General features: G+C 51.0%; 1 protein-coding gene across 5 annotated transcripts in view; it reads right to left on the reverse strand.

Annotated features, from left to right (window-relative positions):
- Window positions 1-173: 173 nt before the first annotated feature.
- The window catches only part of pak4 (p21 protein (Cdc42/Rac)-activated kinase 4), a 217,866-nt gene continuing 200,932 nt past the window's right edge, over window positions 174-17,107 (reverse strand). For all 5 annotated transcript variants that reach the window (XM_073063795.1, XM_073063794.1, XM_073063796.1 and 2 more), the window contains 2 exons: window positions 16,970-17,104; window positions 174-2,865 (listed from right to left, as the gene is read on the reverse strand). In XM_073063795.1, coding sequence (XP_072919896.1) covers window positions 2,710-2,865; window positions 16,970-17,104 — 291 coding nt within the window. In that variant the 3' untranslated portion in view covers window positions 174-2,709. The remainder of the gene's footprint in view (window positions 2,866-16,969; window positions 17,105-17,107) is intronic.

The following is a 17,107-nucleotide window of genomic DNA, read 5'->3' on the forward strand; positions in this document are numbered from 1 at the left end:
CACTGAGTGTATAGACACACACACACACACTTTGAATTTGCACATACGGACAGACACACACGCAGGTTGTTCTCCGTGTCTTGTGGCGCGCCAGGCCGCAACTTTGCTATTTCTTTAGCATTATGTTTGATTTTTTTTTTACACAAAAAAAGTGGAATATAAAACGAGTCAACTGTGTGAAAAATGGTTTTCAAATCTGTAATTATAAAATTTAAAACCTCATTAAATTCACCCTCTTGGCACAATGAAAAACACTTTTTAAAACAGTAAATCTTGTAAAGTAACTACTCAAGAAAATAAGTTGCAGCATTCTCTAGAAAATACTGTAGTGTTACAAAAAATTACAATATAAATATCCTTAAACAAACCCAGGCAAAGCCATTCAGTAGTCACTTCATCTCTCCATTGGGATGAAGCTGCATGCTGGTAACTGGCTCAAACACAACTTCAAGGACAAATTGGCGCAATGGGATGCTGGGATATTGGCATTCGAGACTACTTTCAGTACTTAGGCATGCATCAAGTCTTGAGAGTTTTTAATGAACTTGCTCCACTTGTAGCTCATTTGACTGCAGAGTGAAAAGTGGGAGGGAAAGATCAGCGGCTAGTCGTTTCCATGGTCACTGGTAAATTTTGTCCAGCAGTCACGGGAGTGGATCTTCCTGCACTGACCGATAAATCACGATGAGCAAATAAACTCTGTAGCCTCGTCACCCAACAATTCACACGAATCTTCCACATCAGGCTGCTGGTCATTTCATCAGACAAGTTTCATGACAGATGCTGGTGATATTCAACCCGATTCTGATTTCTGAATCACATCGGTTAAATTAAAATGATTCCTTCCATGTTAATCTTAACACAAGATGTGCTTGTAGGGGTGGTGGTGGGGAGGGGGAATAGTTTAAAAATTATGATCTTCAAGGACATTTTTTAAATGGGAAGAAAGTAACTTCAACATCAAGATGTTAGCAACTGCTAAGGATTTTGCTGATTTACAGAGATTTTTGTTCCTCTCCCTGGATGTACAAACCTTTGGGTTTGACATCACACTCTGTGCTGACAATGGGACAATACACTAGTGCTGTCAGGAAATACTTTTCCTCAGTGAAGCCTTTTGACCTGTATACAATAAGTGCACTAGCAACTAACAAGATCATTCCGAATTGTACAAAGTTTTAAAAAAGAATGGAAGTGTGCCCACGGACCCCTCTGTTAATGGTAGGGGGTGTCCATGGCATTAAAGGTAAGTTTGGGAACCTCAGGCCTAACCAAGAAGCAGAATGTGCACACAAGGGATCCAAACCCCAGTTACAGTGGTATTGGTCAGCGTGGGTCCCACCCATCTGCCCTCTTCCCCGTTGATTCCTACACTAAGTGTGTGACAATGACTGGGAATTTTCCCTTTCAGGACAAGTGATCACACCACCAAGTAACTGAGAGCCATTTCATGTGTATTTTTGTAACCCTTCTCCAACTCCTGGAATAAACAGCCAGATTTTATTAGAAGTTGCTGTGATTTTGATCGTTCCTTCGGCTTTCTCAACTCCTTAAATAGATTCAGTCTTCTGACTAAATTTACATTGCTGTGAAATTTAATTCACTGTTTGAGCCCCGACAAACATTTGCTCTCCCCTCCAGTTGCCTTCAAAACATTGCCACTAACAGACAAATGAAGTTGGAGTGACCAATGCTGTTGAACACAATTCATGTCACCAAGTTATTAGTGTTTGATTTGGTTTTGGGACAGTTATGATTCACCTCATAAAGTTCACAAGCAAACTTGTAGCTAGCCTTAAGACTGCAGGACACTTTCATCAAAGACTCTCACGCACATCCTCACCAAGACTGGCTCTATAGTTATCGAGACTCTGCCCACACTTCTTGAAGTCCCAGTAAAGCCCCACTGACCCCAGACATTCTCTCTTCACACTTCCTCCCCTCCCAACCAACAGGTCAAACACAAGAGCCTGAAAGCACCTTCCACCAGGCTGGACAGCCTCTATCTTGCTGTTATAAGACTCTTGAATATCTACAGTGCAGAGACCGGTAATTAAACATGTGAAACAGATTGAATTTTAAACTAGTCTGCACAAACTAGCAAATATCACACATTTCTCTTGGTGGGAGTGGGGGAGGGGAAGCATGCACGAGGTCCGAAGTGATGCAAAAGGCAGTGAACACGAGCTTTGCCATTTCTAGTCTGCCAATATCCCAGCATTCTTTGCAAAGGTCAGGAACCCCCTTCCCTGGATGCATGCTTCATACCTGTGCAGTCGTGACATCTAACAGTGTTTAGAAATCTAGATTTAGTAGTGAAATATACACACACGCTTCTCATATTTATATAAAATTCCAGTGTAGCTCCTCATTTGATGCTCTGTGTACAAACTACGTTAGTCGACTTTTAGAAGTCTTTTAGTCACATTTCACAAAGCGGAAGTAAAAGTCTTGGTGTTCAGTAGTAATCATATTTATCTTTTGTGGTTCTGCCCCCTTAGAAACAGCAGTGTCGAACTTCAGTCAGAAGATCCAGTTGAAAGAGGTGGTTGCCAAAGCAAGTCACCGTGGATGGAAGATATCTCTCAGGCCCACGGGGTCAGACAGGAAACTACCCTGCTCTTGTAAATGCCAAATGCTTTATTTGTGAGATATATGCTTCCTAGTTTTAAAATCACAGAATCTCTTCTCTCCCGGATGGGACTAAGCTCATTTTATACGGTTGCCCCGCATCAGTAGTACGATGCAGGATGGGTGGCCCGCCTTGCTCAGGAAGGGGTGCTTCAGTAACTCCGAAGCCAACGCTCTCTGTGAGGGGTCCCGCACTAGCAGCCGGTCCAGGAACCCTTTAAGGAGGGGAGAAACCTACAAGAGAACAGAGAAACAGTGTCAGAAAAACAACACACAAAATGCTGGAGGAACTCAGCGGGCCAGGCGACATCTGCGGAAAAGAGTAAATAGTCGACGTTTCAAGATGAGGCCCTTCTTCAGGACTGGAGAAAAAGATGAGAAGTCAGAATAAGAAGGCGGGGGCAGGGAGGAAAAAACTACAAGGTGGCAGGAGATAGGCGGGGGGTGTGGGTGAAGTTAAGAGCTAAGAAGTTGATTGGTGAAAGAGATAAAGGGAAGGATCTGATAGGAGAGGACAGAAGGCCATGGAAGAAAGGGAAGAGAGAGGAGCACCAGAGGGAGGTGGTGGGTAGGTAAGGAGATAAAGTGAGAGAGGGAAATGGGAATGGGGAATGGTGGAAAGAGGGGCGAGGCATTACCAGAAGCTCAAGAAATTGATGTTTATGCTACCCGGATGGAATATATAGGGTTACACATAGCCCTCTATTTTTCTAAGCTCCATGTACCAAGACTCACAGGTGAGGTGTCACCTCACCTGGAAGGACTGTTTGGGGCCCTGAATGGTCATGAGGGAGGAGGTCTAGGCACAGGTGTGGCCTTGTTCCACTTGGTAAAGTACTGGTGCCACCAGAGACCGTGGATGCTGGAATCTGGAGGGACTCAGCAGGTCTGTGGAGGGCGAGGGAGACGCTGAGGTTCTGGGTTGAGATGGGAGATGGCCAGCAGAGAGGATAGAAAGGGCACTGCCAGGGTTTGAGGACCTGAGGTGCAGGGAAAGGTTGAACAGGTTAGGACTTTATTCTCTAAAGATCAGGGGCGACAAAACATTATTGTGCGAAGAACCAATACAATTAAGCAAGGGGCCTGTGGAGCCCAGGTTGGGAACCTCTGCCCTAGGGTGTAGAAGATTGAGAGATTCGATAAGAGGTAAACAAAATTATGAGGGGTATAGATAGGATAAATACAAGAGGTTGGGAGAATAGAACTAGAGGAAATGGGTTAAGGGTTTGGCCAACTGGGTCAGGTAATACCTTTGCGAGATTATAGAATTGCGTGCCTGTATTGGTTAATGCCTAGCTCAGTACAGAATCATGCTGCTGCCCTTTAGCCTCCTGCTGTAAACACAAGACTATGTGATACTGCCCTTTGTACACCACCAGGCTCTGTGACTTAGGTGTTTTACCCTCTAGCTGGCTTGGAACAATACCAAATATGGAAATGCTGAACAAACTCTACCATTAGAATCAACTATGAAGAGGATGTGTGTACTGATGGTAAGTGGAGTTGTTGCTTCCAAAGGGACGGCTCTCCGCGTCGTGTAAATAAAGAGTCTCCTGGGGCTGAGTATTGAGTGGAAAAGGACATTTCCTGCAGGTGAAATGTCTGAGGGGAACATGAGGGAGGATTTCTTCACTCAGAGTGAGGTGAGCTGTGTGGAATGTGTGAAAGGGCAAGTGGTGTGTGCAGGTTCAATTTCCACATTTAAATGAAATTTCGAAAGGTACATGGATGGGAGGGGTATAGAGGGCTACTGTCCAGGTGCAGATCGATGGGACTAGGCAGATAAATTGTTCAACATGGACTCGATAGGCTGAATGGCCTTTTTTAGTACACTAGCATTCTATGCCTAAAAGAGGTGGGGTAAGACAGGGGGTCATTGCATGTTTAGTGGACAGACAAGGGGTGAAGGATGCTGGACAGGTGGAGATTGGTGAACTGAGGAGGGGTAAAGAATGCTGGGCAGGTGGTGATTGGTGGACTGAGGAGGGGTGAAAGATGCTGGGCAGGTGGTGATTGGTGGACTGAGGAGTGAAAGATGCTGGGCAGGTGGTGATTGGTGAACTGAGGAGTGAAGGATGCTGGGCAGGTGGTGATTGGTGGACTGAGGAGTGAAGGATGCTGGGCAGGTGGTGATTGGTGGACTGAGGAGGGGTGAAAAATGCTGGGCAGGTGGTGATTGGTGGACTGAGGAGTGAAAGATGCTGGGCAGGTGGTGATTGGTGAACTGAGGAGTGAAGGATGCTGGGCAGGTGGTGATTGGTGGACTGAGGAGGGGTGAAGGATGCTGGGCAGGTGGTGATTGGTGGACAGAGGAGGGGTGAAAGATGCTGGGCAGGTGGTGATTGGTGAACTGAGGAGTGAAGGATGCTGGGCAGGTGGTGATTGGTGGACTGAGGAGGGGTGAAGGATGCTGGGCAGGTGGTGATTGGTGGACTGAGGAGGGGTGAAAGATGCTGGGCAGGTGGTGATTGGTGGACTGAGGAGGGGTGAAGGATGCTGGGCAGGTGGTGATTGGTGGACTGAGGAGGGGTGAAGGATGCTGGGCAGGTGGTGATTGGTGGACTGAGGAGTGAAAGATGCTGGGCAGGTGGTGATTGGTGGACTGAGGAGTGAAAGATGCTGGGCAGGTGGTGATTGGTGGACTGAGGAGGGGTGAAGGATGCTGGGCAGGTGGTGATTGGTGGACTGAGGAGGGGTGAAAGATGCTGGGCAGGTGGTGATTGGTGGACTGAGGAGTGAAAGATGCTGGGCAGGTGGTGATTGGTGGACTGAGGAGTGAAAGATGCTGGGCAGGTGGTGATTGGTGGACTGAGGAGGGGTGAAGGATGCTGGGCAGGTGGTGATTGGTGGACTGAGGAGGGGTGAAAGATGCTGGGCAGGTGGTGATTGGTGGCCTGAGGAGTGAAAGATGCTGGGCAGGTGGTGATTGGTGGACTGAGGAGGGGTGAAGGATGCTGGGCAGGTGGTAATTGGTGGACTGACGAGGGGTGAAGGATGCTGGGCAGGTGGTGATTGGTGGACTGACGAGGGGTGAAAGATGCTGAGCAGGTGGTGATTGGTGGACTGAGGAGGGGTGAAGGATGCTGGGCAGGTGGTGATTGGTGGACTGAGGAGGGGTGAAGGATGCTGGGCAGGTGGTGATTGGTGGACTGAAGAGGGGTGAAAGATGCTGGGCAGGTGGTGATTGGTGGCCTGAGGAGTGAAAGATGCTGGGCAGGTGGTGATTGGTGGACTGAGGAGGGGTGAGGATGACAGGCAGTAGGATAAAGTTAAGAGTGGGGGAAGAGTGGAATTGGTAGATGGAAACAGACAAGGTAAAAATCAGTGGGAGTCCAGGAGGGGAGAGGCTGGAGGGTGATAAGAGGGAAGACAGGGGCTGAAATCTAATAAGGAAAGTGGCAATTGGAATCATCGGGGGGGAGGTGAGGGGCAAAGGGAGGGGGTTGGAAACAGTAGAGCAGCAGTTAGTGCACCAGTAACATGGGTTTACTTCAACTTCTGTCTGTAAGTAGTCTGTCTGTTCTCCCCGTTCCTCCAGGTGCTCCGGCTTCCTCCCACACAAGGGGCATTATTTTAAGGTGATGGGAGGAAAATATAGGGGAATGTCAGAGGTAGTGTTTTTTTAAAAACACGGAGTGGAGTGGGTCTGGAACCCCCTGACTACCCCTGGTAGTGGCAGATACATTAGGGATCTTACAGTAGGTTGAAAAGTTGGTACAACATCTGTACTGTTTTATGATTCATTGTGCATCTATCCAACTCCACTGATTTCAGAGGGTTCTACAGGGAAGCCTCTGCTGTGGCAACCCTGCTGTCAAGATAACCCTCTCCCATAATCAGATCACCTGGAAAAGGCCCCAGTACCACCCTGGGATTGCTAGAGCAGTGTCTGTCAGGTAATCTGTGACCAGGACACCTTCTCTCACCTACTGCAGGGGCCCACACCTGCATATTTTACATTTCAAATCAGGACCAGAATACAAAAGAAAGAATGTAATGTTGAGGCTTTATAAAGCATTATTGAGGCCTGACATGGAGTATTGAGAGCAGTTTTGGCCCCATATTTAAAAAAGGATTTGCTGACACTGGAGAGGGTTCAAAGGAGGTTCATGAAAATGATTCTGGGATTGAAAGGCTTGTCATGTGAGGAGTGTTTGATGGCTCTGTGTCTCTACTAATGGGATGACCTCATTGAAACCTATCGAATGTTGAAAGGTCTTGACAGAGTGGATGTGGAGAGTATGTTTCCTATAGTGGGAGAGTCTAGGACCAGAGGACACAGATAGAATGGATGTGGAGAGGATGTTTCCTATAGTGGGAGAGTCTAGGACCAGTGGACACAGATAGAGTGGATGTGGAGAGGATATTTCCTATGGTGGGGGAGTCTAGGACCAGAGGACACAGATAGAATGGATGTGGAGAGGATGTTTCCTATGGTGGGGGAGTCTAGGACCAGAGGACACAGATAGAGTGGATGTGGAGAGAATGTTTCCTATGGTGGGGGAGTCTAGGACCAGAGGACGCAGATAGAGTGGATGTGGAGAGGATATTTCCTATAGTGGGGGAGTCTAGGACCAGAGGACACAGATAGAGTGGATGTGGAGAGGATGATTCCTATACTGGGGGGAGTCTAGGACCAGAGGACGCAGATAGAGTGGATGTGGAGAGGATGTTTCCTATAGTGGGGGAGTCTGGGACCAGAGGACACAGATAGAGTGGATGTGGAGAGGATGTTTCCTATGGTGGGGGAGTCTAGGACCAGAGGACACAGATAGAGTGGACGTGGAGAGGATGTTTCCTGTGGTGGGGGAGTCTAGGACCAGAGGACACAGATAGAGTGGATGTGGAGAGGATGTTTCCTATAGTGGGGGAGTCTAGGACCAGAGGACACAGATAGAGTGGATGTGGAGAGGATGTTTCCTATAGTGGGGGAGTCTAGGACCAGAGGACGCAGCCTCGGAACAGAACGGCGATGAGGAAGAATTTCTTCAGCCAGAGAGTGGTGAATCTGTGGAATTCATTGCCACAGGCAGCTGTGGAGGCCAAATCATTGGGTGCATTTAAGGCAGAGGTTGGTAGATTGTTGATTAGTCAGGGCATGAAGGGATACGGGGAGAAGGCAGGAGATTGGGGCTGAGAGGGAAATGGATGAGCCGTAATAAAATAAATGGCGGAGCAGATTCAATGGGACAAATGACTCCTCTGTCTCATGGTCTAACACTGTAATTGAAGTTCTCAGGTTCAGACAGTACAAATTTAATGACTAAGTGAGAGATGCCTAATTTAAACCTAATTCACAAGCAACAGTTACACAGGCTGTTCACTCAGATCAAATACTTCGCCCACGGATGGCACGCTGCTTCACCTTTAACCAGCTGCTGTTCATAACAGACACTTCTGCCAACATTAATTTTGGAAGTATTCATTCCACTCCCAAGTTTGAGAAATTTGCAGCCGAAAGCTTAAAGTGGCAAATGCACAATTTTTTTTTAAATTTAGAGATACAGCATTCAGCAAAACCTCCAAGGCCCATCAAACTGCACCGCCAAGCAAGCCAGCTATTTATTTAACCCTAGCCTAATCCTAGGACACGGGGGCAGGGTGGAGATACGTCTCTACTAAATGAGGTGTAAGGTGCTCCATCCCTTCCTAGCAAGGAGTAGCACCTGCTTAGCCCCCACACCCCCCCCAGATAAAGGTCACGTGAAGCCGGGGAGCAGGTGGTGGGTGGTCGTATGAGCAGCCGGTGCAGATCACAAGTCCTGGTTATGCGACCACTGACACGGGACAGACAATCTCTGACGAGTACTTATAATGGTTACAGTGGTTCACCCGTCTTGTAAAGACACTGCCCAGAAGAAGGCGATGGCAAACTGCTTCTGTAGAAGAACTTTCCAAGAACAATCACGGTCATGGAAAGACTATGATGGCATGTCGTACGACACGGCACAATGATGATGGTGAATCGCAGGGCAATTTTTCAATGACCAATTAACCTACTAACTTTGAACTGTGGGAGGAAACCAGAGCGTGAAGGAAGCTCTCACGCTCACGGGAAGAACATACATTACAAACTCTCTACAGGTGGCACTGGAATCGAATTTTGACACCCTTACCGCTACACTGAACTACCGACACTGGACGAACTCCGACGCCCTTACCGCTACACTGAACTACCGACACTGGACGAACTCCGACACCCTTACCGCTACACTGAACTACCGACACTGGACGAACTCCGACACCCTTACCGCTACACTGAACTACCGACACTGGACGAACTCCGACACCCTTACCGCTACACTGAACTACCGACACTGGACGAACTCCGACACCCTTACCGCTACACTGAACTACCGACACTGGACGAACTCCGACACCCTTACCGCTACACTGAACTACCGACACTGGACGAACTCCGACACCCTTACCGCTACACTGAACTACCGACACTGGGCGAACTCCGACACCCTTACCGCTACACTGAACTACCGACACTGGACGAACTCCGACGCCCTTACCGTTACACTGAACTACCGACACTGGGCGAACTCCGACACCCTTACCGCTACACTGGACGAACTCCGACACTGGGCGAACTCCGACGCCCTTACCGCTACACTGAACTACCGACACTGGGCGAACTCCGACACCCTTACCGCTACACTGAACTACCGACACTGGACGAACTCCGACACCCTTACCGCTACACTGAACTACCGACACTGGACGAACTCCGACACCCTTACCGCTACACTGAACTACCGACACTGGGCGAACTCCGACACCCTTACCGCTACACTGAACTACCGACACTGGACGAACTCCGACACCCTTACCGCTACACTGAACTACCGACACTGGGCGAACTCCGACACCCTTACCGCTACACTGAACTACCGACACTGGACGAACTCCGACGCCCTTACCGTTACACTGAACTACCGACACTGGACGAACTCCGACACCCTTACCGCTACACTGAACTACCGACACTGGGCGAACTCCGACGCCCTTACCGCTACACTGAACTACCGACACTGGGCGAACTCCGACACCCTTACCGCTACACTGAACTACCGACACTGGGCGAACTCCGACACCCTTACCGCTACACTGAACTACCGACACTGGGCGAACTCCGACACCCTTACCGCTACACTGAACTACCGACACTGGGCGAACTCCGACACCCTTACCGCTACACTGAACTACCGACACTGGGCGAACTCCGACACCCTTACCGCTACACTGAACTACCGACACTGGACGAACTCCGACACCCTTACCGCTACACTGAACTACCGACACTGGGCGAACTCCGACACCCTTACCGCTACACTGAACTACCGACACTGGGCGAACTCCGACACCCTTACCGCTACACTGAACTACAGGACACTGGGCGAACTCCGACACCCTTACCGCTACACTGAACTACCGACACTGGACGAACTCCGACACCCTTACCGCTACACTGAACTACCGACACTGGACGAACTCCGACGCCCTTACCGCTACACTGAACTACCGACACTGGACGAACTCCGACACCCTTACCGCTACACTGAACTACCGACACTGGGCGAACTCCGACACCCTTACCGCTACACTGAACTACCGACACTGGGCGAACTCCGACACCCTTACCGCTACACTGAACTACCGACACTGGGCGAACTCCGACACCCTTACCGCTACACTGAACTACCGACACTGGGCGAACTCCGACACCCTTACCGCTACACTGAACTACCGACACTGGGCGAACTCCGACACCCTTACCGCTACACTGAACTACCGACACTGGACGAACTCCGACACCCTTACCGCTACACTGAACTACCGACACTGGGCGAACTCCGACACCCTTACCGCTACACTGAACTACCGACACTGGGCGAACTCCGACACCCTTACCGCTACACTGAACTACCGACACTGGGCGAACTCCGACACCCTTACCGCTACACTGAACTACAGGACACTGGGCGAACTCCGACACCCTTACCGCTACACTGAACTACCGACACTGGACGAACTCCGACACCCTTACCGCTACACTGAACTACCGACACTGGACGAACTCCGACGCCCTTACCGCTACACTGAACTACCGACACTGGACGAACTCCGACACCCTTACCGCTACACTGAACTACCGACACTGGGCGAACTCCGACACCCTTACCGCTACACTGAACTACCGACACTGGGCGAACTCCGACACCCTTACCGCTACACTGAACTACCGACACTGGGCGAACTCCGACACCCTTACCGCTACACTGAACTACCGACACTGGGCGAACTCCGACGCCCTTACCGCTACACTGAACTACCGACACTGGACGAACTCCGACGCCCTTACCGCTACACTGAACTACCGACACTGGACGAACTCCGACACCCTTACCGCTACACTGAACTACCGACACTGGGCGAACTCCGACACCCTTACCGCTACACTGAACTACCGACACTGGGCGAACTCCGACACCCTTACCGCTACACTGAACTACCGACACTGGGCGAACTCCGACACCCTTACCGCTACACTGAACTACCGACACTGGGCGAACTCCGACACCCTTACCGCTACACTGAACTACCGACACTGGGCGAACTCCGACACCCTTACCGCTACACTGAACTACCGACACTGGGCGAACTCCGACGCCCTTACCGCTACACTGAACTACCGACACTGGACGAACTCCGACGCCCTTACCGCTACACTGAACTACCGACACTGGGCGAACTCCGACGCCCTTACCGCTACACTGAACTACCGACACTGGGCGAACTCCGACACCCTTACCGCTACACTGAACTACCGACACTGGGCGAACTCCGACACCCTTACCGCTACACTGAACTACCGACACTGGGCGAACTCCGACACCCTTACCGCTACACTGAACTACCGACACTGGGCGAACTCCGACACCCTTACCGCTACACTGAACTACCGACACTGGGCGAACTCCGACACCCTTACCGCTACACTGAACTACCGACACTGGGCGAACTCCGACGCCCTTACCGCTACACTGAACTACCGACACTGGGCGAACTCCGACGCCCTTACCGCTACACTGAACTACCGACACTGGACGAACTCCGACGCCCTTACCGCTACACTGAACTACCGACACTGGGCGAACTCCGACGCCCTTACCGCTACACTGAACTACCGACACTGGGCAAACTCCGACACCCTTACCGCTACACTGAACTACCGACACTGGGCGAACTCCGACACCCTTACCGCTACACTGAACTACCGACACTGGGCGAACTCCGACACCCTTACCGCTACACTGAACTACCGACACTGGGCGAACTCCGACGCCCTTACCGCTACACTGAACTACCGACACTGGACGAACTCCGACGCCCTTACCGCTACACTGAACTACCGACACTGGGCGAACTCCGACACCCTTACCGCTACACTGAACTACCGACACTGGACGAACTCCGACGCCCTTACCGCTACACTGAACTACCGACACTGGACGAACTCCGACACCCTTACCGCTACACTGAACTACCGACACTGGACGAACTCCGACACCCTTACCGCTACACTGAACTACCGACACTGGGCGAACTCCGACACCCTTACCGCTACACTGAACTACCGACACTGGACGAACTCCGACACCCTTACCGCTACACTGAACTACCGACACTGGACGAACTCCGACACCCTTACCGCTACACTGAACTACCGACACTGGACGAACTCCGACACGCTTACCGCTACACTGAACTACCGACACTGGGCGAACTCCGACGCCCTTACCGCTACACTGAACTACCGACACTGGATGAACTCCGACGCCCTTACCGCTACACTGAACTACCGACACTGGGCGAACTCCGACGCCCTTACCGCTACACTGAACTACCGACACTGGATGAACTCCGACACCCTTACCGCTACACTGAACTACCGACACTGGATGAACTCCGACACCCTTACCGCTACACTGAACTACCGACACTGGGCGAACTCCGACACCCTTACCGCTACACTGAACTACCGACACTGGATGAACTCCGACGCCCTTACCGCTACACTGAACTACCGACACTGGGCGAACTCCGACACCCTTACCGCTACACTGAACTACCGACACTGGGCGAACTCCGACACCCTTACCGCTACACTGAACTACCGACACTGGGCGAACTCCGACACCCTTACCGCTACACTGAACTACCGACACTGGACGAACTCCGACACCCTTACCGCTACACTGAACTACCGACACTGGGCGAACTCCGACACCCTTACCGCTACACTGAGCTACCGACACCCTTACCGCTACACTGAACTACCGACACTGGACGAACTCCGACACCCTTACCGCTACACTGAACTACCGACACTGGACGAACTCCGACACCCTTACCGCTACACTGAACTACCGACACTGGACGAACTCCGACACCCTTACCGCTACACTGAACTACCGACACTGGACGAACTCCGACGCCCTTACCGCTACACTGAACTACCGACACTGGGCGAACTCCGACACCCTTACCGCTACACTGAACTACCGACACTGGGCGAACTCCGACACCCTTACCGCTACACTGAACTACCGACACTGGACGAACTCCGACACCCTTACCGCTACACTGAACTACCGACACTGGACGAACTCCGACACCCTTACCGCTACACTGAACTACCGACATTGGGCGAACTCCGACACCCTTACCGCTACACTGAACTACCGACACTGGGCGAACTCCGACACCCTTACCGCTACACTGAACTACCGACACTGGGCGAACTCCGACACCCTTACCGCTACACTGAACTACCGACACTGGGCGAACTCCGACACCCTTACCGCTACACTGAACTACCGACACTGGGCGAACTCCGACACCCTTACCGCTACACTGAACTACCGACACTGGGCGAACTCCGACGCCCTTACCGCTACACTGAGCTACCGACACTGGACGAACTCCGACACCCTTACCGCTACACTGAACTACCGACACTGGACGAACTCCGACACCCTTACCGCTACACTGAACTACCGACACTGGGCGAACTCCGACACCCTTACCGCTACACTGAACTACCGACACTGGGCGAACTCCGACACCCTTACCGCTACACTGAACTACCGACACTGGACGAACTCCGACACCCTTACCGCTACACTGAACTACCGACACTGGGCGAACTCCGACACCCTTACCGCTACACTGAACTACCGACACTGGGCGAACTCCGACACCCTTACCGCTACACTGAACTACCGACACTGGACGAACTCCGACACCCTTACCGCTACACTGAACTACCGACACTGGACGAACTCCGACGCCCTTACCGCTACACTGAACTACCGACACTGGACGAACTCCGACGCCCTTACCGCTACACTGAACTACCGACACTGGACGAACTCCGACGCCCTTACCGCTACACTGAACTACCGACACTGGACGAACTCCGACACCCTTACCGCTACACTGAACTACCGACACTGGGCGAACTCCGACACCCTTACCGCTACACTGAACTACCGACACTGGACGAACTCCGACACCCTTACCGCTACACTGAACTACCGACACTGGGCGAACTCCGACACCCTTACCGCTACACTGAACTACCGACACTGGACGAACTCCGACGCCCTTACCGCTACACTGAACTACCGACACTGGGCGAACTCCGACACCCTTACCGCTACACTGAACTACCGACACTGGGCGAACTCCGACACCCTTACCGCTACACTGAACTACCGACACTGGGCGAACTCCGACACCCTTACCGCTACACTGAACTACCGACACTGGGCGAACTCCGACACCCTTACCGCTACACTGAACTACCGACACTGGGCGAACTCCGACGCCCTTACCGCTACACTGAACTACCGACACTGGGCGAACTCCGACACCCTTACCGCTACACTGAACTACCGACACTGGGCGAACTCCGACACCCTTACCGCTACACTGAACTACCGACACTGGGCGAACTCCGACACCCTTACCGCTACACTGAACTACCGACACTGGGCGAACTCCGACACCCTTACCGCTACACTGAACTACCGACACTGGGCGAACTCCGACACCCTTACCGCTACACTGAACTACCGACACTGGGCGAACTCCGACACCCTTACCGCTACACTGAACTACCGACACTGGGCGAACTCCGACACCCTTACCGCTACACTGAACTACCGACACTGGGCGAACTCCGACGCCCTTACCGCTACACTGAACTACCGACACTGGACGAACTCCGACACCCTTACCGCTACACTGAACTACCGACACTGGATGAACTCCGACGCCCTTACCGCTACACTGAACTACCGACACTGGACGAACTCCGACACCCTTACCGCTACACTGAACTACCGACACTGGACGAACTCCGACCATACCATCAACTTCGGATGATGGGAGACGTGAGGTCATCGACGGCCTACGCTCCAGCGGGAGCTGAGGGCCCTAGGAAAAAGGACAACCGCCGCACTCTTGTTAGCAACTTGGCTCTGCACTGTTGCCGTGGGACAGCAGGTCTCACAACATCTACGTCAGGGTAGTGAATCTGATTCTGGTTCACTGGTGTCAGCCTAGAACTTGGTGGCCAGGATCTCCTGAATGGTGCTTGAAGCTGCAAGCTAGGGAGGAAGTTCAACCCAGAGTTATGGGGGATGATCTAAGAACCTATGCATTCCTGTAACTGTTTCAATCACAAGGGATAAGGACTTAGAACCCATTTGTAGCGGTTACTTTAAAACAAGCCAAACCTGCTCAGGGCTGTCAAGTGCGGGGTGGGGGGGGGGGGGCGTTTGACACTTTATGACATTCTCTCCATATAAAACGTACTTCTGATAAAACTAATGAAACTAAAACTAGCGATATAACAAAATAAACAGTCTTAGTGCATTCAAATGTACTTAAGCGATTTTAGCATAACTAAGCCAAGCATTCTTAAAGTCGTCAAAAAAAAATCATTCCCCCAACTTACTCCCTAGTCTAGTTAGTTACTCTCTGCAACTTGTGGCACATAGGGTGGCAACCTTGTCGTTTCTTTAACGTCTTTTGTCTGCTTTTTATTAAACAAGGCTAAGCTGCTAGCTTGACGTTCAACCCAGGACGGATGGAAAGTGTGCAAGGAGCCGGTCGGATTCAAACCGGGACCACTCGCCTCGGAGTCCAGTGCAGATGCCACTACACCACCAGCCGGCTACTCCCTCCTCTAACCAGACTAAAAACTGAACTGAAGACAGCGAGGATATGTAACCATACTCATCTGCTTCTGGCACCCCCCAACCCACGCGATTAACTCACCACAATAAACACACAACACAAAATACAATACAAACAGAAAATAGATACATGGCTACACCATTTAAAAGAATGCGCAGTTGTGTTAAACAGATCTTGACTTCCTAAACTGAAGACCGGAATCTGTGCGGATTTGCAATAACATCTCCGCCTCGCTGACGATCAACGCTGGCGCACCTCAGGGATACGTGTTAGCCCACTGCTGTACTCTCTCTACACCCAGGACATCTACGCAATCGTCTCAAACGTCATCGATATATAAATATGCTGACATTACAAATATTCTTGGCAGAACTTCAGATGGTGATGAGAGGGTGTACAGGAGTGAGATACATCAGCTTGTTGAGTGGTGTCGCAGCAACGACCTTGCACTCAACGTCAGTAAGACCAAAGAACTGTACGTGGGTAAGCCGAGGGAACACCAGTCTTCACAGAGGCACTGGAAATGGAAAGGGCGAGCAATTTCATGTTCCTGGATGTCAGCATCTATCCTGGGCCCAACAAAGAAGACATGACAATGGCTATATTTCATTAGGAGTGTGAGGAGATTTGGTAGGTCACCAAAAATACTAGTTTCTACCGAGCATTCTAAATGGCTGCATCACCGTCTGGTATTGGGTGGGGTGGGAAGAATCGAAGAAAGCTGCAGAGTTGTTAACTCAGTCAGCTCCATCATGGGCACTAGCCTCCGTAGTATCCAGGACATTTTCAAGGAGAGATGCCTCAAACAGGCAGCACCCATTACTAAGGCCCCACCACTCACCCAGGATGTGTCTTATTTGCACTGGTTCACTAAACCTATGAACACTACCTCACTGCTTTTTAATTTCCATTTTGCACTACTTATTTAATTGAACTGTTTAATATACATTCAGTGCTTGCATTGTACTGCTGCCGCAAACACAACAAATTCTACGGCATACGCCGGTGACATTGAACCCGATTCTGATTCCTTGGGCCATTGTATGGTGAAATACTTTACCTTCTGACCATTCTTCAGTTTGGGGGGCAGATTATCCCGTATCATCTTCATGGCCTTCAGTGGAGGTTCGTTGAAGTACGGAGGCTCTCCATCAACCATTTCTATGACCATTATACCCAGTGACCAGATATCCACCTG

Source organism: Hemitrygon akajei, chromosome 12 (genome assembly GCF_048418815.1).
Source record: "Hemitrygon akajei chromosome 12, sHemAka1.3, whole genome shotgun sequence".
In the NCBI taxonomy this organism is placed as follows: Eukaryota; Metazoa; Chordata; class Chondrichthyes; order Myliobatiformes; family Dasyatidae; genus Hemitrygon; species Hemitrygon akajei.